The following is a 20,705-nucleotide window of genomic DNA, read 5'->3' as shown; positions in this document are numbered from 1 at the left end:
CCCCCCATCACACTGGCAGAAATGGGCTTCCATACGAAAGCGTGTCCTAATCATAATTCAGTAAGAAAATCTGCTGGGGTCGCCTCTACTACATGGTGCTTGTTAGCAAAGATAGGCAAATTGGTTATCACACAGGACAACAGAGGAAGCGGTGCCACTCTTCTCTGTTTGAGGGGAGGTTTAGTTGAGCACACAAGCTTTCAGCACTTTTTCAGAAAATTAACTTGAACAAATTCCTAACACGCAGTTTGTTCAAATTAAATGAAACTTATTACACGGCTCTATTAAACGCTGTATTCTGATTGGTCAGTAGCGGCATTCTGCGGTCTGATATTACTGTGTAACGACCGCTGCTAGTAGCAACGGTCATTACACACAGTTGCTATGTAGCCCAGCGTTGCTAGGGATGCTGCCCTGCAACACTGCAGTTGTCAAACAACTTCCGAGGGAAAAAACAAACAGAAGTGGCTGATTTTAACGGATGCCGCTGAAGAAAAAGAATACCTACGGACTTTCTCTGCCAAAAACAAAAGAAGACGGATTTGAATACACACTCGGCAGTCATGCTTAATGACATTTTACGCGAGTTTTATGCCTCGGTTCAGTCCACTAAGCCTGGGTGAGTACAAAACTTTCACCAAAAGTTGTCGAATCCGGTCGGTTTTAATGCACTTTGCAGAGGCAGACAACATTATTTATTTAACTGATAATTAGCCGTGTAATAAGCGGGATAATGTATAATGAGCCGGTGAATACTGTGAAAATAACTCCCTTCAGGGGAATGAAACCCCTCCGCTGCGCGTCAGGGTTCTATTCCCCTGTCAGGAGTTATTTTCCCAGTATTCACCGGCTCATTATACATTATCCCTTACATAATCATCATATCCTTCCCAAACATCTATTTTAGACTTAATATTGTTCCATTCATGCATCTCCACTGCTGCACTTGAGTGACAAGCTAATGTTCCTGGAAGGCAGTTACATTTTACAATCAAACAGCATTGCTTTGATACATATTTTTTCCATCTATGGTGTTGAATCCAAAGTTCCTCCTCACATCATTTCTCAGATGGTTTGGTTTCATGATGATTTGCTCAGTATGGCTCACTAGTTTCTTCATTTTGTATTTATATATCTCAAATAGGAAAGAATGTATTTTTTAGTAGCACATCTCCATGTAGCATTACTAACAAGTTCCCCATTGGTCTTTTAGGGCGGTGACATCACCAACAGTGATGGCACAGGAGGGAAATCCATCTTCGGCAGCAAGTTTGAGGACGAGAACTTTGATGTTCGGCACACAGGCCCGGGCATATTGTCGATGGCCAATCGTGGGCGCGACACCAACAACTCACAATTCTTTATCACCCTGAAGAAAGCCGAACACCTGGACTTCAAACACGTGGCTTTCGGCTGGGTTCGGGATGGCATGGATGTTGTGCAACAGATGGGTGCGCTCGGCACAAAGGCAGGTACGCCCACGAAGAAGCTGGTCATTACGGACTGTGGACAGCTGTAGCTTTTTAAAAGTCAGATCAAGATTCGCAGCTATTATAGCTTCAGGCTATTATGTTAATGGTCAAAAAAGACTTTGGATAATGATGTGTTCCCTGTGCATACCCTCCTGCTAAAACTGAATCCATAGTCATTAGGCATATGAGAATTAAACACTGATCACAGGGCTACTGGTCAACACACTTCATAGAAACTTGGCTCCAGTAGCGTGGAATTAGAAATTATTTTGCTATCCTATAACATAATCACAGATGGGAAACTGTTGTATCTGGGAGGAGCAAATATAGTAAACTTTTGCTCTGTTGCACTCGCATCTTTATTATCATCTGTCAGTAAATTCTGATCATTTGTTTATTTTGTGTGTATAATTGTACATGGACAACTTTTTTAATGTCTTTTTGTTCTATTGTCTTGCATGTGCTCAATTTGAATGTGCTGGTTCTTCTTTATAAGCTCCACTCGGGTATTTTTTCCCTTTTTGACTAAGTCTTAACTATAATTTAAAGGTGAGGTTGTTTTTTTGAAAGCACCTATTGGTTTGTAACTGTTTCCCTGGCCTTCTTTCCAAACGCTGCCTCTGTGTATCTCCTCCTGTAGGGCTTCCCCAGTGATTTTTCTTTTGTGTAAATGGATTTCATAATGTGCAGATAATTGGACTTCACACTTGCCCACACAAACATGAGTCATCTCACTATGGTACCCCGTGGACGGAGGGTGGCGAGATGATGACACTGCATCTGGTTTGGATTTTACAAAGGTGTTTTGTTATAGTTTGAGATAATCACAAGGTTGAAATGGTGCTTGTTGTACCAAAATAATATGCTAATAAAGGAGAAATAAAGTTGCTTTACAAGGAATGGATCGCAGAGTGCGAGATTTTCTTTTGATGTCTTATGTTTGTCCTTGCCTTGTACATCAGATTGTTAAAATACATCAACACAGGTTGCATCCTGTAGCCCACACATCTTCCCAATACTACACTCTCCTCTTCAACTACCACTACACCACTGCCTGTCCTGTCCTAACAGATACTAGACCCGTAAAATATAGATACATTTTTTAATAATAAACTTTATTTATAAAACACAGATAAAAAGTACATAGTAAGTACAATGAAAAAAAGGACTTTTTCATTAACGTTACAGAACACTGCTAGGGGGTACACAGTATAAAGAGAGCTACAAAAATATATTAGTGCAAGCAGTCACAGTTGTAATTGCTTTTAGCTTTTGAGAGCACTGGATTGAATGAATGTATTGTTTGATCTCTTTATCAAAAGCAACAAAGTAAGGTTTTCTATTTGTGAACTTACATCGATGAATATGAAATTTGGCCATTGTAATAATTAATCATGTATGTGTGTTTTTTTTCTGTGCATTATCATTTTTTAAGAGACCAAACACTACATTCTTCCAAAGCAAAACAAAGTCAGCATCAGTATTATCACAAACAAAATCACATAAGCTCTGCCAGAATCTTTTAACAACAGGGCAATACCAAAATAAATGAACAACAGTTTCGGGATATTCATCACAGAAACTACAACTCACATCAATTTCCTTTTTAAATCTTTTTTTGATATAGTTTTTGGCTGGATAGAATTTGTGAATGAGTTAAAAGAGATTTCCTAAACTTTATTTGTAAACAAGTATCGATTAGGTAAAAGCCAGGCCTTCTTCCATGTAATATCACCCACAAATGTAAAATACAGATACACACAGCAGGTGCTGCAGTTTGGTAGGTGTAGCGCCTCTTCCGGCCACCATATCAAAATGGCAGCACAGCTCAGAGGCGAACCCACGATGACGTCATCAGGATGTAAATGCAGTGCCTCGCGGCCTGAACGGTCTTTTTCCTCTTCAGTGTTGTCAGGGCGGTAGGCCTTCGCTCTGTCTCTGAAACATCCAACACCGAACCAGCAAAATGATCATCTACAGGTGCATCATCTCCAGTAAGTAACCGGGTTTTGTGTAGTTTCTCATGTTTATTGGCTGGCGTTACAGGCGCGACGTTTTTTTGGCTGTGTCATGTTATTTCAGACAGTTGGCCATGCTAGCTAGGTTAGCTAGCCAAAACGTGTTAGCCGAAAGCTAGCGCTAGTCAGCGAGTCGGCCCTGTGTTAGCCACCCAGTTGGCTAACCGGTGATGCTGAGGCCGGTTAGCTTCTAGCATTGGCTGGGGTTTAACTACCGGTAAGTTAGCTAAAAGTTGAAAACTATTACTACCGTGTGCCTAATCTTAACGGGGAGCTCTTAACAGGACTGTACAATACGGGACGCTGGTTCTGGTTTAGGATATAAATGTAGTGTTAGTCATGATAAAGTAACGGGGTGTACGTGGCCTTTCGGTCTCATGTAGCTGCAGATTTATTTAGGGGAAGATGTCTGGCAGATTTTTCTAGAATTAGCATAGCACCGCCAGCCAGTAACTAATCATTACTAAACTAAGTTATAGAGAAAGATGGAAACATTAGTCACAAAGGAAAGTTAGCTCGCTGTCCAGTGAATGTAACACTTGGTGTTTTAAGGCACAACCAGAGGATAGTCAGACTATTTGCCTTGTCTCCATAAATAACTGTGGCCATGTATCTTCCCGCAGATGATGAGATGTTCTCGGACATCTACAAAATCAAAGTGTCCGACAATGGCATCTTCTTCGAAGTCGAAGGAAAGGTGAGTCAGTGGGACACACGTAGATTGGATCTGTGTCTGTGTGGTTAGACTTGGGATATTTTCTTTCTACATGGTAGGCCTAATGGAGGCCACAGTGAAAACACCTGACACCAATTTACCCCGTTTAACAATCTTGATGAAGGTGACAATGCAGTTGGACATTTTATAGTGATAGTTAAAGATTTAAGACATATTTACAAAAATGTTAAAGGGATAGTGCACCCATAAATGAAGATTCAGCCATTATCTACTCACCCATATGCTGAGGGAGGCTCAGGCAAAGTTTTAGAGTCCTCACAACACTTAATGGAGATCCAAGGGAGAAGTGGGCAGCAGCACAACTGCACACCTAATGGTTGACAGCAACCCAGATTAAAATATCCAAGAACACAGAAACCATAGAATATCTCCATACTGCTAGTCCATAGTGATCCAAGTGTCCTGAAGCCCAGACATAAAAAGTTGTTTGGAAAAACGTCATCTGAACTCTGTTTTTAGCTTCATTGTAGCCTGTAGCTCTGACTGCCTCCATGTACACTGTGCTGACGTGTGTGCGCTTGCGCGAGACATGGGCACCGCCTTCATGTGTGTTCACGTGCTTTCGCTGGTCTCGCACGCACATGTGAGCACGATCCACAGAGAGGACCGTGTTCTTGGACGTTTAAATCTGGGTCGCCGTCAGGTGTGCAGTTGTGCTGCTACCCACTTCTCCCTCGGATCTCCGTAAGTGTTGGGAGGACTCTAAAAGTTCTCCAGAGCCTCCCTTGGCATATGGGTGAATAGATGATGGCTGAATTTTCATTTTTGGGTGCACTGTCCCTTTAAGATGGAAGCAAAGGTCACCCAATTGTTGTTAACATGGCGTAAGAAATGGGCAGTAACAGAATCTCAGCACTTTTTTAGTTTTTAAGCTAGGTTTACACAATACAGGAAACGGTATCTTCCCAACTTCCTGTTCAGTAACTCTGGTAATACAGCTAAAAAGAGCACTAAATATATTTCTGTTATTTTCAGTTCAATCGTGCAGTTCAGTTTACCTAAACAATGTGACTAAAATATCATTGATTCATATTTACCCGCATGGGAAATGAGAGGAGAAGAAGAAAGCGATAACTGCTGGCAGTCAAAGTCTTAATGTGACCACTCCTCCATCATTAATATTCCTTTAGTCTATAAGGTTCAACCAATCAAACAAGCCAAAACGTGTTTCATGAAAATTAATTTAAGTTGTGAACATTGTTTTTAGAGAATAAAGAGAGGTGTTGTCAGCTTATCTATTTTACTGTTTTACTGGGCTTTCAAAGCAACATTGGATTGGATTCAGATCCAGACTTTTCAAAATTACCAAATCCAGATAATCACTTCTCTAAATGGTGCCACATATCACAATGTAGACTACTGGCTTTGTAAAGAGCATGTAGAATAGGCAGCACTGGGTCACTTAAGTGTTTTTAATTTGAGGACACAGAAACAGCACTGGATATGTAGTTGTTAGAAACTACTGATGAAAGCCCTTGCATTTGTAGTATGAGATACTGTGTCTGATATAAATAAATCCACCAGCATGGCGTCAAGACTTTTTCTGCCAACAGACATACTGCAATTACTGCTTATTGCCAGGGAGGCCACCAAAGGGAACAAAAAAGAGCCTGCTTATTGTAACTTTAAATTATTATTGATTAATATTGACAGCTGTGTGGGGGATTTTTATGGGGAGAAAATACTATATCTTTTATTTTACCTTACTGAAAGGCTTAATGGATAGCCACATGTAGTCTTTATCTACTTTATTTTTGTTATGTTAAACATAATACATATATACAAAATAAAAATAAGTTGGATAGCTTAAAAGTTTTATTACATTTTGTACCTAAAATCCACCCTGAAACCAACCTTCTGCTGGGATCGGGATAATGCTAGTATTTCTTTATTGGGGGGGATCAAAGGTATTACTTTTTTTTTTTTTTTTAACACATACTGATGTTTGATCCAGATCTAAAACAACTTCAAGTTCAAGATTTGATCTATTAGTCAAAATCCAATCAGATTACTTCTGAGCAACTGGACCCAAGAGCTGTAAAATGACCATAACACTGACGCTGTCTCCTGAGCCAGCTGCAAGTTGAGTTCAGCGATTGAAGCAAATAAAAGCCCAGGCTATTAATTTAAGTTTATGGTATACTACCAGCCACTCTGGTCACACATTTATCAAGTTAGGTACTCTTAATTGGCAATTTATATCGCTTTAATGGTACTGGTATTGGAAATTTTTTAAATAATACCCAGCCCTAATTTACACATACAACCAACATTGTTATGACACAGTACCCCTTTAAGGACAAGCTCTTTGTAGCATCCTGGCCTATAGTCGCCCAGTAATCAATGGATGAGATAATAAAATCATAAGTATAACTTTTTATATTCACTGGAAACAAAGTCTAGAGAAGGTGATGGACCAAGCCTACTAGTAAGGCTGCATATGTCACTTGTTTAATTGTGCTTGACTAGCTGTGCATTTAACTGGCAGCTCTATCCATTGTTACACAGATGTTTTTAAATAGTTAAAAGTCTGAAGCTCAGCTGAGGGAAGAATATCTATGATGAGTCATGTGATCAGTGTTCCTTTTGTGGCTGTGTATTGTCTTTACATGACATCACCACAGTCAGGATGACATGCATACAGATTTAATGTCAACATTATCTCAAATGTAGTTCAACCATTAGCAAGTTTTTGCTTAATTTCATTTGTGATTTACCATAAACTCATGTTCCCCGGCTTGATGTCTCTAGACCACCACCAGGACAGAGGATTTTGATGAGAGACTAATTGGGGCCAACGCCTCTGCAGAGGAAGTAGCAGAGGGCACTGAATCATCCTCCATTTCTGGCGTAGACATCGTTCTCAACCACAATCTGCATGAGACGGGCTTCGACAAGAAGGGTTTCACCGCTTACATTAAAGACTACATGAAGGCGTGAGTATCAGTGCTGGAGGTTCAATGCACCAGCGACAACGAGAGGAAGTTGGACTGGTGCATCCTCAACTGTAACTGTGGGGTGTGTGAGATCCAACACAGACTGATTCTTTACAATTTGTCTTTTCTGTTTGCATGTCCAGCATTAAGGCGAGGCTGGAAGAGACTGATCCGGACAGAGTGAAGCCTTTCATGGCTGGCGCCCAAGATGAAGTCAAGAAGATCTTGGCAAACTTCAAAAACTACCAGGTATCCTGATTATTATGTGAAAAAGGGCTGTGCACAAACCCATACTGTAAACCACATCCATCATCATCATCTTAACTGTGCCCCATAGATTGTGGTCAGTCATCTTGAGACTAGCATCTCTTTGAAAACTGAACTTGCGCTATTTCACCGATAGTTTTCTCACATGCCATCTTTGTCTCTCTGCAGTTTTTCACAGGAGAATCCATGAACCCAGATGGCATGGTGGGACTGCTAGACTACCGCGAGGATGGCATCACGCCATTCATGCTTTTCTTCAAAGATGGTCTGGTGGAAGAGAAATGCGTAAGTAGGCTACTCAGCTGAGTCTCCAAAAACCAGCAAGCGTCCTTAAGAAACTATTTTTAGCTGAACTGCAGAATGCGAGGCCAGTCATAAACATTCACTCACTCACTCAACATTTTTGAGTGAGTGATGAAGTTACACCCTTAGTCAAAGTGAGTGATGACATGACTGTCAATGTTTCGCAGTTAGCCATTGCTCTTTAGGAATGAATAGGCGCTGACAGAGCTGTGGGCACCAACAGTTCTGCATTATGTCTTAGGAGGGTCTTTTGCTTTATGACTGCCATTATCATTCTCTATTTCGTCCTCATGGGGCTTATACAGGCATTCTGTTTGATTGCCATTCATTCATTAGAGTAGTCACTAGTGGCTGTGCAGCCTCCACCGGTGGATGAAACTGCACATCATGGTAATGGAGACATCCTGTTTTATTTTTGTAAACTGAAAACTGTTTTCCCTTAGTGTACACAGTAGTTTAGTTTCTGCGTTCATGTGTTTGCCAGGGTCTGCTTTGGTCCCATGTGACAAATGTCATCATCCACCCATGTCCACAAGGGTCCACACAGACCCTATGCAGATGTCCACTTGCAGCCCATTTTTTGTGAGGCTGTGGACAGTACGCAAAGAAAGTACGACAATGCACCTTCTCCAGTCTCTTGTACCACACTCGCGTTCTGTCCAAAACAGTGCCAGACCCAGCAGTGTCTTCTTAGTTTCACTTGAGCCCGATGTCAGCAGTAGGAGGATGGTAAGCTCACCTCCCAGCCCTCTCATTCAGCGCTGGTGGCAGCAATGACACCTCCAAAACACTGACTGGCAGTGGCGGTTTTATGCCACTGTGTTAAGCTTGTGAAGGGGTGTAGAGTTTGATTCAAAACACATAAAACATGATTTAATAGCAACAATATCAAACACAAGTACAAAGTTCAGCTTCATGATAACTCAAAAGGTTCACAGAGAAAACAGTTATCTTTTACTAGATGAGTTTTCCCCATATATATATATGACCTGCTAACATCAGCATAAGCCTATGAAATTTCCTGTTGCACATGCTAGCCTCGTGACAAGAGGACTTTTCCTTTTCTCAAATAAAGCAGGGATAAATTACACTGAAGACTTAAAATGCTGTTTTTTGGATTTATTGTCTTCACAATTTGTTTTCTATCTGTGAAATAAAAGAGCCTGCGGCCATGCAAAGTGGGGTTACATCTTGGGGAGGTGCGTGTCAGGCATGACGTTGATTCAAAGCAGAAGTATTAATCCCACTGAAGTCATATTGTTGGCTGTGAAAAAGCCAAATTGAAACGTATTTAGTGCACAAAGATAGTTTAGCTTCACATTTCACGGTGGGATCACAGTGTACTGTAAAGTGATTATCAACTTTTGTTGGATGACTTCTGTTTAAAGTGCTACTCCCAAGGACAGAATCTGTTACATGTACATGTATCTGATGCATGCATGTAAACACTTGGAGTATTAATTTTGAAATGCATAGGAATAGGCTTGTGCCGGTTTGAAAATTTTCCAACCGGATTGATTTAAAGCCAAATATCTAACCGAACCATTATATCGAATTATATACCTAATTTTACCACTGGGGGGTCGTATTTGAGCTATTTTTCCCAATTAAAAACCATTATAGGTGTAATGCGCTTCCAATCCACTAGGTGGCAGCAATGCTGTATTAACTGTCAATACACACAAGGCTACACAAGGACACCAAGAAGTTACTAGGGCAACAAACCGAATGATGTGCTTTTATTTATCAAAACAAAACAACCATTCAACTTAATGTTTCTTCTTCAGAATTATGAATACTTATAAATAAAATAAGACTTGTCTTGGGTCTTCTAGTGCAACTTGAAAGACCATTTTACAAAGAGCAAAAAAATAAAAAAATGTCATCTGTCTATCTGCGCTGCTGACTCCCTCGCACTTTTCCCGCCCCCACTGAAATTTGATCTCTCGCAGCAGAAGACAGCTGAGCGGAGCTGCAGAGTCCCTCTGCAGCCTCTGAGACAAACTAAACAAAACACTTGTAGGCTCCTCCGCTTCATTTATAAACAAACATAAACCTTATTAAGTTGTCATAATGCATGTTACAATGCAAGATAAATTGAATATAGTCCCTTGACACGCCGCTTTTTTTTCCCTCCGGTTTATCTGGTTGACGTGAATTAAACCGGGTGGAGCTCGGACTGAACCGGTTAAACCGGAAATCGGCACAAGCCTACACAGCGAATTGAATACTCTTAATTGTGAAAAGCTGCTTGATAGCCTAAATAATAACATGTCCTCCTCTTTCTTGCAGTAACTACCTGGAACCACATCTGCTTTTCAATTGACTGCTGCTTTTCAAATGGTCCCATGAGCGAAGGAATGAAATGAAAGATCATCATTTTGAATTATGACTGAACAGAAACATTTCTTGTACAACTTTGTCATATTCACATTTAGGCCCATTGCACTATGGCCAAGGCTGGGTAAATCAAACGTGATTAGTCACTGAATATAGTTTTTAACTTTTTCTTTTTGGCTTTTGCGGTGTTTGATTTTTTTACCCAGGATTGGCCCGGTTTTTTGATGGCTGAAAGTATTGGCAGGACAGTGAGCGAAGCTTTGAGTGAATACAAAATGGTTTTTCTTCTGCCTGCGTATTATTTTAATGATCTATACAGGTAAACTTCAACAGACCTCTTGTTTATGGTTGCATTAAATCTGACTCCATCTAAAGTGAAAATACTTCTGGTTCAATTTCAAAATAAAATCTAGTACCACCACTTTGTTATGTAGTGTTTTTGTGATATGTTGAGTAACCCTTTACACTTGAGATTTTCTAGGGCTACATTCAGACAGATGCATGATATGCTTTTATTTACTACTCACCTACAGAAATATCTTAAGTCGTACAAAGTTTTCATCTCTTCTCCTAGAACTGAGTTCACTTACAGGTCCACTGTGTAGGATTTAGTGATATATATGGGCAGAAATTAATAGAGTATTATGTTTTCTTTAGTGTATAATCACCTGAAAGAAATAACTATTTGTTTTGTACCTTAGAATCAGCCATTTATATCCACACAGAGAGCAGGCCCTTGTCTGCCACCATGTTTCTACAGTAGCCCAGAACAGACAAACCAAACACGGGGTCTAGCTAGCACCATCCACATTATCCTGTCAGCCAGAGCCCCTCTGCAGTGAGCCAAACAGCATTGGAAAATCACTGCTTTTTAATGTGAAACTGCCTTTTATACTGGTTTAAGTCACTGGGTCCATTAGTTTTAAAGGAGAGACCTTTGTGGATAATTCAGTTCCTGAACAATAAACACTGAAGGAATCCTAACCAGCAGTCAACGCTCGGCACACAGGAGAAATTTCAGCTGGTGGAAATTTGCAGTCCTCATCACTAGATGACACTTAATCCGACACAATCCTTTGTATCACTGTTGATGAAACAAATGTAATAAGCTTTAAAAAAAAAAAAAAAAAAAAAAGTCACTTTCTACCCTAAAACCTCTGAATATGTTCTTATAAGCGTCACTTGTTTTTCACAACAAGGGTGACGACATTCAAATCACGTTCAATTCGTCGTCCCACTGACGTCTAAAAGAAGCTTGTGAACTGTAAGTCATCTAAAGTGAAAATGTAGGTATTCGCAGGTACGTGGGGTAAGTTAGGGACCGTTTGTTCTTACGGAGGGGTGCAAAAAGGGCCAGCACTGTAAGCACTGTGGAGGGTCTTATGTTTTTATTGTGTCTTAGGGGAGGGGCATACAAACATCAGTGGTTGTATTTTGTATTTATTTGACCACAGATTTTTAAAGAAAACATGCCTTCCAAACCCGAAGGCATGTTTTCTTTAAAAATCACCAAAATTACACCATTTATCACAGCCAGAAACTATAACATTGAGTACTGTAGGATTTTCAAATTTCCAAGTCGTAAAACACATAATGTGCAACAAACGCTTTGGTTAAAAAAATAATCTGATTTTAAAATAGTGATACTTAATCCTAATCCCTAGCCAGCGTTCACATTTAACTGTAGTAGCATTTATCTACTACCTCTGAGAGAGGGCGCCCTTGAGCCAATAACCCAGGTATAACCATATTACTACATAACATAAGTGCATGACTATCACATTATAATAGCAAGTGGAATTACATACAATACAAGCTATGTTACACGGGCCGCACTAGCCGTCAAACCTGCATGACCAAACAGACATCCTTTTTTGTATCAAAACTCAAAAGCTGCAATGCATTTACATGTATCAACTCAAAGGAACCCATAACCATGAGAAGAGTCGTTCCGCCCATCACAAAGTGGGTGGGGCAGAATAAGGTGGGAGTTGACCTGAGTTTTCTTAGTTAGAGTTAGAAAAAACTCTCACAGAAAACTTCCTGGATTTCTCCACACACGGTCTGAAACACCGGCACAGCACATAACATCCCAGCAAAATGATCATCTACAAGTGCATCCTCTCCGGTAAGTAATCCTGTTTTTCTTCACAGAGAGAAAGAGAGATTGAAATTATCAGGGCTAGATCTAAGAAGAGATATGAGCATGAGGACACAGGTAAGACAAGAAGGCACATGGTGTGAGACAAGGAGCTATGGAGGACGAGTCAGTCAGGGAGCATGTGGAAGTTTGCTTTGGGAAGGATCAGGTGACGTTTTTGGCTTTTGTGGCTATACATTAGGAGATCTGATATAATTGATTTATTATTATTATTACTGATATATTTCTGGGCATTTTGGGAGTTTCTGGAGAAGGTATGCAGCATCAGATGAGAAAACGCTTTTAGGCTCTCAAACAAAACAATTTAGAGTTGGAAATGTAAGTGGGAAGATGTTTTTTTTATTGTATGCAAGTTAAGATTTTAGTTTTAATTCAATAGTTGGCAATTCATAGTGTACACGTCATTCAAAGAGTGACGTGATGCGGTTCACTCTGAAAACCACGCCCACTGTCTCCATGCCGGTGTCATCCCTGGCTGGAGGCATCATACTTTCGGTTGTCCGTCTGTCCGTCCATCCCATTCTTGTAAATGCCATATATCTAGAATGCACTGAGAGAATTTCCTCACATTTGGCACAAACGTCCACCTCGACTCAACAATGAACTGATTAGAATTTGATGGTTAAAAGTCACAGTGAGCTCGCAAAACATGTTTTTGGCCATAACTCAAGAATTCATTCACTAATCATGACAATATTTCACACAAATGTCTAATACAATAAAATGGTTAAATGATGACATTTTATATCCCAAAGGTCAACCTCCCTGTGACATGATTACATTCTAAAAAAAAAAAAAACTTCTGGACAATTCTGGCCATTATTTATTGTCATAACTAAGGAACAGAGGGGGAGACAGGGAGACATTTGGTCAAATACTGGAATGGTGACACTTAGCTTGGGTGCCCATCTTAAGACTGTGGTGACTGTATAAATCTGTGCTCTTGGGTTGATGATGTGTGTTTAAAAACATTTCAATCAGGAGAGACTTGTTTATTTACAGTAAAAAGAATATTTATTAACATGTGAACATTAGAATAAAAATGTGAAAAGTCTTTGGTGATTAGACCCTGCAGAGATGGTAAGAAGGGGGATGAATCCATAGTCGGACAGGGTCTAGACGCTGGTGGTGGTAGAGGTGGTGAAGATGAGAGGGGGAGAAGGTGGAGAAATGCTGATGATCTGGATGAGTAGAGGAATGAGCCTTTGTTAAGCTTGTCCTGGACTCTGGATACAATGGCTGGGGGTGAACGGGGTGGAGGAGGGCGCGACAGTTCTACCTAAAAAGAAAGAAAGAAAGTCTTCCTGATTGAACTTACGCTGACCTTCATGTAGCTTCTTGGCACCAACATCTGTATTTGAAGCAGTGTCAACTGTCATGGCTACATATTAGTCTGGACAGACATGGTTATTAACTGTAACTGCAATTTAACTGGTTCACAGAGGCATAAAACCAAGAGGCGGTAATTGTATTTTTTTTTCTTAAGATGGCAAAGGCATGACCTGACCAGCTCTGTCTTCCTCTGCCTCTGATTGACTCACGCTGACATTCTTACCTAAACTTAATCAGTGTTACTCCTCATGTCTAAACCCAACCAATCCAGCCAACAAAGGCAACAAGTAGTTGCGAATTAGAGGCAGAGTAGGGCGGGTCATGCCTTTGCCCTCCTTAGGGGAAAAAAAAGTGAAAAACAATCAGCTGCATGGTTGTATCTATCTTATTCCTAGCCCCCATGATACTTTGCATAAATTATGGGTGCAACTTTTAGCTCTAAACCGCAATCGTTTTTTCCCAGTGGTAACGGTACGCTAATCCCATGGATGTATCAAGAGAACTGGATGTAACGTTGAAGGGCTGTGACAGCTGCTCAGTGGCGCATGAAGCAAAAATGGTTTGACTGCCACATATAAAAAAATTATTTGGATTATCCAGGGATGATCGACACTACTTTCACACTGTGCAAGCACACTAGAGATTTACAGGAATAAAATTAATCAGGCAACTCTTTTAGACTTTTGAAATGTTATCAGACTGAGTGAATCAAATCCTGATAGTGACATGAGTCATTTAGTGAGGGTTGTGGCACTAAAAGAAAAGCATCCTCTGATTTACAAATCTCTCTTACACCATGTAGGTCAATGGAAAAAGGAGTCTTTTAGGGCCACAGGGCATCATGTGAGGGTGTAATTTCACCGTTTGGCTGCTACTAAAATTGACTTCAAAGCTGGCTGCACTCCCTGGGGGCGGGGCTAATCCTCTGTCCCAGAGCAATTTGGAACACACCACCTGTTACACCTTAAACAGCATAACATGATCATACGTCTGCCATGTCTAACAGCCATGTCAAAACAATTGGGTTTTTCTTTTTAACCAAGCACATTAGTGATTTGCTTGCCTTGCTATGTTAACAAATTGTTCAATGTAACACAGCCTGAGATAGCCTTTGGTAAAAATTTAGGCTATGTGTAAACAAACTAATTACGGGTGGTTGACAGTTGCCGCTGTCATCGGAAACGGACGTCGCGTCACATGATGCTTCAGAAGAGACGGTGCCTCATCTGTCTAAAAGCATATTTCCTCGTTTCCTCTCTCCATCCATCCCTAGTGGGCGGGACTAAGATGCAAGGAAAAGACAAAGAGAGGGAAACGTAGATGTAATTTAAGACAGTTGGGATGCATCCACGCTCTGCTTCTTATTTAGTGTTTATTATTGGATGGAAAACCTGCGTATATTGCCACCAAGTAGAGTGGAGTCGCTACACCCTTATCAGTGGGTTCTTTCAGTCTCGCTATGTTCCACTCGGGAGCAGCTGCGGGGTCAAGTGTGATACCTTATGGTCAAATTCAGTACACTGGTCCAGGGGCCTGTATCACGAAGCAGGATTAATGTCTTAGTGAGGTAACTTCAGGGTTAACCCTGGGTTTTCGGTCTCACGAAGCCGGTTCAGTTCTTATCGGGGTAGATCACCATGGTAACTTACTCTGAACGGCTATCCTGCTCCGGAGCAGGGTAAGTTCAGGGTTGAATCTGATCCTATAAAAAGCACCACCCACTGGCCAATCAGCTGTTGGGGGAAAAAATGACTCCGCTGACAGAAATGCAGCCCAGTCATGACGGGAAATTTAATTCATTTGATTGATTTTGATTTGAAAGTTTATTTTGAACATTAAAAAAGAAAAGAAAGCAACAACAACAGACAATGAAAAGATTGTTCAAAAAGGAGTGGAAAGAAGCGGAACTTTCATCCCACCCCTTCATAAGAAAGAAACTGATCATTTGCGGACACTTAATAGCACCATTAATTAGTGCCAACATTTTGTTTTGTTGGAGGGAAATGATCCCTGTTAAAGAGAACTGACAGCTTTGCTGCTGGAAATGTGGAAAGTAGCCTATCATGTCTACACTTCATGGCGTTTGAGGGATTTTCCTTGTTTTTTTAAAGAGGGAGACTAGGTATATTTTTGCGCAGCTGTTAATTTCTAACACAGCTCAATATCAGGATGATTTTATTCAGACTATCAATTTGGTGTTGATATGATTTCATTGTGGCGTCAGCTTTAAGCTTTACTGTAGCATATATAACGTTATGACAAAGAAGACCAATTTATCAGACGCAATGATGTTAGACGATAATTGTAATACACGCAATTCATCTGCGCAGCATTGATTTCATGGGATTCAAGGGTGTGATCAGTGTCAGATGTACAGGTACAGGTACTGTAGCTACTTGAACCAGTGATGAGTAATTTAACCTACACATAATTTTATTTGCTATCTTGTTTTGTCTTGATTTTTCCCTCTCTCCTCCTCTATTTCTTCTTTCCTGACGCGTTTTTTTCTTCTCTATTATGTGATTTCATTGATGTTTTGACAGGGGAATTTCTTTGATAAGCTTTTAGTGGCTTCTAATCTCTCTGGCACTTTTCTTTGTTTATACTGTCTGTTTTTAACATTATGTGCAAATAAACTAATCTAAACTAATACTAAACATTATTCATCCCGTTATGCGTTGCCACGCATGTTTCCTCCTCCTGCAGCTGCCACGGTGTTGGCCTTTTCTCTAATGTTGCTTTTCTCCTCCTCATATTTTAGTAGAATTAATCTCTGATCCTCACATGAGAAATACTTTTTCCCCTCACATACGGCGCTCTGTGAGGACGCTCAGTGACGCTCAGTGACGCTGAGCTTCTCTCATGATTGTGATTGGTCCGCTGCGTGCGCGTGCACGGCTCTTGATAAAGCAACCCTGGGTTGAGTTACCGAGTTGATATCCAGCGTTGTGATACCGATTATCCTGACTGCCATTGTTAGGGTTAGTCAACCCAGGATAGGTCTGGGTAACCCAGGAAAGGTTGATCTCGCTTCGTGATACAGGCCCCAGCTTGGTGTCTCATTTAATATCAAAACAGTTTGAACATTTTTACAGTGGCCCAACCCCACTCATTACTAAACCAAGTTCCAGATCAAGATGTTAACGTTAATAAATCACTACTGAGGAATTTAAGCTTGCAATCCAGTGTATGCGTCTTGTAGTTTATGGAGCCTGGAGATTTGCTTTGTGTTTATTAAGTGCGACAATGTTTCCTTCCCGCAGATGATGAGATGTTCTCGGACATCTACAAAATCAAAGTGTCCGACAATGGCATCTTCTACGAAGTCGAAGGAAAGGTGAGTCAGTGGGACACACGTAGATTGGATGTGTGTATGTGTGGTCAGACTCGGGAGGATTTTTTCCCCTGATACTGGCTACGGTTACATGATGGCTTCTCATTCGGAATGAAATAAATCTGAATGAAGTTTAAAGTGTTTCCAGGTAGTTTACATGGGAAATATTAATTCCGAATGAGGGTTTACATGGGAGATCCGTTCAATCGCCTTTATTCAGGTCTGCGCAAGGTTTGGGGCAGGGAAGGTTTCTGATTGGATAGGGGGCGGGGCGGATGTTACGTGTTTACGTTTACCGGAAGAAAACACTGTGGTCCTCGCTCCGGATAACAAGATGCTTGACGACGCCGTTATTACTGCCTTTTTCGGGTGTGTTTTGCTTATATTCTTGAAGCAGCAGTACGACAACAACCTTGTTCTGCTAATGCTTCATCTGTTGAGCAGGAGAAGGGAGGCAGAAGACCGTGCTGTGGCGAATGGAAACCGGTGACTGCAACGGGTCCGACTGCGCTAGCTCAGCCCGTTGCTATGCAGCCCGTTGCTATGTGCGCTATATACGTCATCGCACCAGAAAGGCAAGGAAACGAGCATGCGCAGAAAGACCGGAATGAACTTAAAGAGGAATGAGTGTATACATGCACACAAAATTCTTTCATTCGGAATGACAAACGGAATAAACCACCCCCTTTAATCGGATTTAATTTTCAATCGGAATGACCATTTTTCAATCGGAATGACTGTTTACATGACCACTTTTAATCGGAATGGCCGTTCATTCCGATTAAAAGTGGAATTAAACTGTGCATGTAAACGTACTGACTGTCGGCCGAATACAAGGCCACGATAAACTCACCCTGTTCAACAGGCTTGATAAAGGTGACAGAGCAATTGCACATTTTAATGTAATACATTACACACATTTGAGACATATTTATAGCTTCAGATTTTGTATCCATGATGAGTCATGTGATCAGTGTTCGTTTTGTGGCTGACTGTACCTGTAGTGATGTGAGGGGCATGGTCTTTACATGACGTCACCACAGTCAGGATGTTATACGTAGGGTGTGTGTCAAACACACACAAAGGAATTCATGGTGGTAATCGAACAAGCTCACAGCTTGAAGTCACAACCAGACTTCGACCACAAAACCACACTGTGAAGTACTGAACATTATCACGAGTTATTAAATTATTTGTGTTTATAGTTCTTTACAAAACACCCAGTTCTGGTTAAAGGTACTCTGCCTTTACTCGGGCTGAGACTATGGATAAAGGACAGCACAGAAATATTGCTCCACAATCATAACAAGACTACATGTTTTTGCAGTTCACATAGATTGAATAATTGATTCAGATGCACTGAAATGCTGTATAAATATTTACCTTTTTTCCCTCCTGTGTGAAGAAACAAGAAAACAAAGGTGACATTGGATTTTCTTTCAATGTGAATCCATGTATTACAGCATTTTTACAAGCTCCAAAGTTTTTACATTACAGATTTAATGTTAAAATTATTTCAAATTTATTTTAACCACTGGTAAGTTTTTGCTTAACAGATGAAGTGAAGCTCAAACCGACATGGTTGAGCCCACTGTCACATTGTCACTGTGATTTACCATCCACTCATGTTCTCCTTCCTCAACATGTCTGTCCTCTCTGCCCCTCCGGCTTGATGTCTCTAGACCACCACCAGGACAGAGGATTTTGACGAGAGACTAATTGGGGCCAACCCCTCTGCAGAGCAACTGTCAGAGGGCACTGAATCATCCTCTGCTTCTGGCGTAGACATCGTCCTCAACCACAATCTGGGGAAGACGAGCTTCAACAAGGATTCCTACAAAATTTACATTAAAGACTACATGAAGGCGTGAGTATCAGTGCTGGAGGTTCAATGCACCAACGACAACGAGAGGAAGTTGGACTGGTGCATCCTCAACTGTAACTGTGGGGTGTGTGAGATCCAACACAGACTGATTCTTTACAATTTGTTTTTTCTGTTTGCATGTCCAGCATTAAGGCAAGGCTGGAGAAGACTGATCCGGACAGAGTGAACCCTTTCATGGCTGGCGCCAAAGAAGAAGTTCTGAAGATCTTGGCAAACTTCAAAAACTACGAGGTATCCTGATTATTATGTGAAAAAGAGCTGTGCACAAACCCATACTGTAAACCACATCCATCATCATCATCATCTTAACTGTGCCCCATAGATTGTGGTCAGTCATCTTGAGACTAGCATCTCTTTGAAAACTGAACTTGCGCTATTTCACCGATAGTTTTCTCACATGCCATCTTTGTCTGTCTGCAGTTTTTCACAGGAGTATCCATGAACCCAGATGGCATGGTGGGACTGCTAGACTACCGTGAGGACGGCATCACGCCATTCATGCTTTTCTTCAAAGATGGTCTGGTGGAAGAGAAATGCGTAAGTACTCAGCTGAGTCTCCAAAAACAAAACAAAAGAAGTGTCATGAAGTTACTAGTTTTTTTTAACGTGATGCAGCTGTAGAAAATCATAGGCTTTTTGTCACAGAAAACATTTTGACATGTCACAGGTTTAAATAAAATGACTCACGGCTGAATTCCATTTAGCTGTAACAGTTTCAGGGTCCCGGTATTGTTCATGCTGGCATGAATGTCATTTGAGATTTTCCTTCTAAATCATATCCTCTGATGTGAAAAAGACAACTGAAATGTATTTTGTGCACAAATATATTTTTGATCTTCACCGTTTGGCTCTTTGTGATATAACACAAAAAAAGCACTTTGAGTACTTTGTATGTTTTCGGGTATTTTAAAAGACCAACACAGTGTGGAGTCTTTATATTTAATAAAAAATGAAAATGTGTCGTTACACTGATTATTCCGTTTTTTGTGGCAGCCTCTACCAGAACTGACTTGATTTGAGGTGCACAGGAAGTTGAATACTCTAAATTGAGAAAAGATGCTTGATAGCCAAAGTATATTAACGTGTATTCCTCTTTCTTGCAGTAACTACCTGGTACCACATCTGCTTTAATCTGCTATTTTACATCATGCTTCAACAGAAACATTCTTGACCAAGGCTGGGCGACTCAAACGTGATTGGTCACTCAATATAGTTTTTTTTTTACAACTTTTTCTTTTTTGGATTTTGCAGTGTGATTTTTTTTTTTTTTTTTTTTTACCCAGGATTGGCCCGTTTTTTGGGACTGAAAATAAAAGGCTGGACAATGAGTGAAGCTCTGACTGTATGTGACAGTTTTTCTTCTCTCTGCATATAATTTTAATGATCTATACAGGTAAACTTCAACAGACCTCTTGTTTATGGTTGCATTGTATCCGATTCCATCTAATGTGAAAATACTTCTGGTTCAATTTCAAAATAAAATCTAGTATCACCACTTCTGCTGTATTTTTGCGATATGTTGAGTAACCCTTTACAGGCAGCTCTTAGGTTTTAAGATATAGTTTGGATATTTTTATTTTATCTCCCGGGCCTACCGCTGCCTCGATCGGTTTGTGTTACTGTGTTATTTTGGTGAGGTACATTTACTGGTTTTGTCGAAGGAGTCTGGTGGGTTTGAAGAGAGCTATGTAACGGCTTAAGCTCCCCGTTAGAAAGGGAGGTCTGATGGAAATGTAATGCAGTTAAGTGATTTTTCCAGGTGGCTAATTTTCTGCTGTCCCTGTCCACAGCAGTGCATTGCTTAGTTTCTGTTGCAGTACAACTGCCTACCTCTTTAAACTGGGGGCGTTCTGATCACCATCTACTGTCGGTAACACACTGACTATGGATAAACCCCAAAAACAACTATCCCTTTAAATTA

The 20,705-nt window shown here is 40.6% G+C and overlaps 3 protein-coding genes across 8 annotated transcripts in view; all 3 read left to right on the top strand.

Annotated features, from left to right (window-relative positions):
* ranbp2 (RAN binding protein 2) overlaps nt 1-2,372 on the top strand; it is a 32,027-nt gene extending 29,655 nt beyond the window's left edge. For both annotated transcript variants that reach the window (XM_049593655.1, XM_049593654.1), the window contains one exon: nt 1,214-2,372. In XM_049593655.1, coding sequence (XP_049449612.1) covers nt 1,214-1,519 — 306 coding nt within the window. In that variant the 3' untranslated portion in view covers nt 1,520-2,372. The remainder of the gene's footprint in view (nt 1-1,213) is intronic.
* A 935-nt stretch (nt 2,373-3,307) lies between these two features.
* tpt1 (tumor protein, translationally-controlled 1) lies at nt 3,308-20,279 on the top strand. 2 transcript variants are annotated; one of them, XM_049594117.1, is made up of 6 exons: nt 3,308-3,466; nt 4,114-4,187; nt 6,978-7,162; nt 7,306-7,411; nt 7,598-7,714; nt 19,888-20,279. In XM_049594117.1, exons 1-6 carry the CDS (start codon nt 3,439-3,441, stop codon nt 19,888-19,890), a joined length of 513 nt encoding a protein of 170 aa, XP_049450074.1. In that variant the 5' UTR covers nt 3,308-3,438; the 3' UTR covers nt 19,891-20,279. The 2 variants fall into 2 exon arrangements, with proteins under 2 accessions (XP_049450074.1, XP_049450073.1); XM_049594116.1 differs by lacking the exon at nt 19,888-20,279 and adding an exon at nt 10,025-10,493 and having other exon boundaries at nt 3,309-3,466.
* Nucleotides 12,069-20,705, top strand: part of LOC125899663 (translationally-controlled tumor protein homolog) — a 589,762-nt gene continuing 581,125 nt past the window's right edge. For 3 of the 4 annotated variants that reach the window (XM_049594120.1, XM_049594121.1, XM_049594122.1), the window contains exons 1-5: nt 12,069-12,200; nt 16,829-16,902; nt 18,582-18,766; nt 18,910-19,015; nt 19,205-19,321. In XM_049594120.1, coding sequence (XP_049450077.1) covers nt 12,173-12,200; nt 16,829-16,902; nt 18,582-18,766; nt 18,910-19,015; nt 19,205-19,321 — 510 coding nt within the window. In that variant the 5' untranslated portion in view covers nt 12,069-12,172. Of the gene's footprint in view, nt 12,201-16,828; nt 16,903-18,581; nt 18,767-18,909; nt 19,016-19,204; nt 19,322-19,887; nt 20,280-20,705 lie in introns of those variants that run through there. The other variant, XM_049594119.1, reaches the window with a different exon arrangement.

This window comes from Epinephelus fuscoguttatus, linkage group LG13, assembly GCF_011397635.1.
Source record: "Epinephelus fuscoguttatus linkage group LG13, E.fuscoguttatus.final_Chr_v1".
In the NCBI taxonomy this organism is placed as follows: Eukaryota; Metazoa; Chordata; class Actinopteri; order Perciformes; family Serranidae; genus Epinephelus; species Epinephelus fuscoguttatus.
The sequence above is the reverse complement of the archived record's forward strand: the minus strand, read 5'-3'. Positions and strand labels throughout refer to the sequence as shown.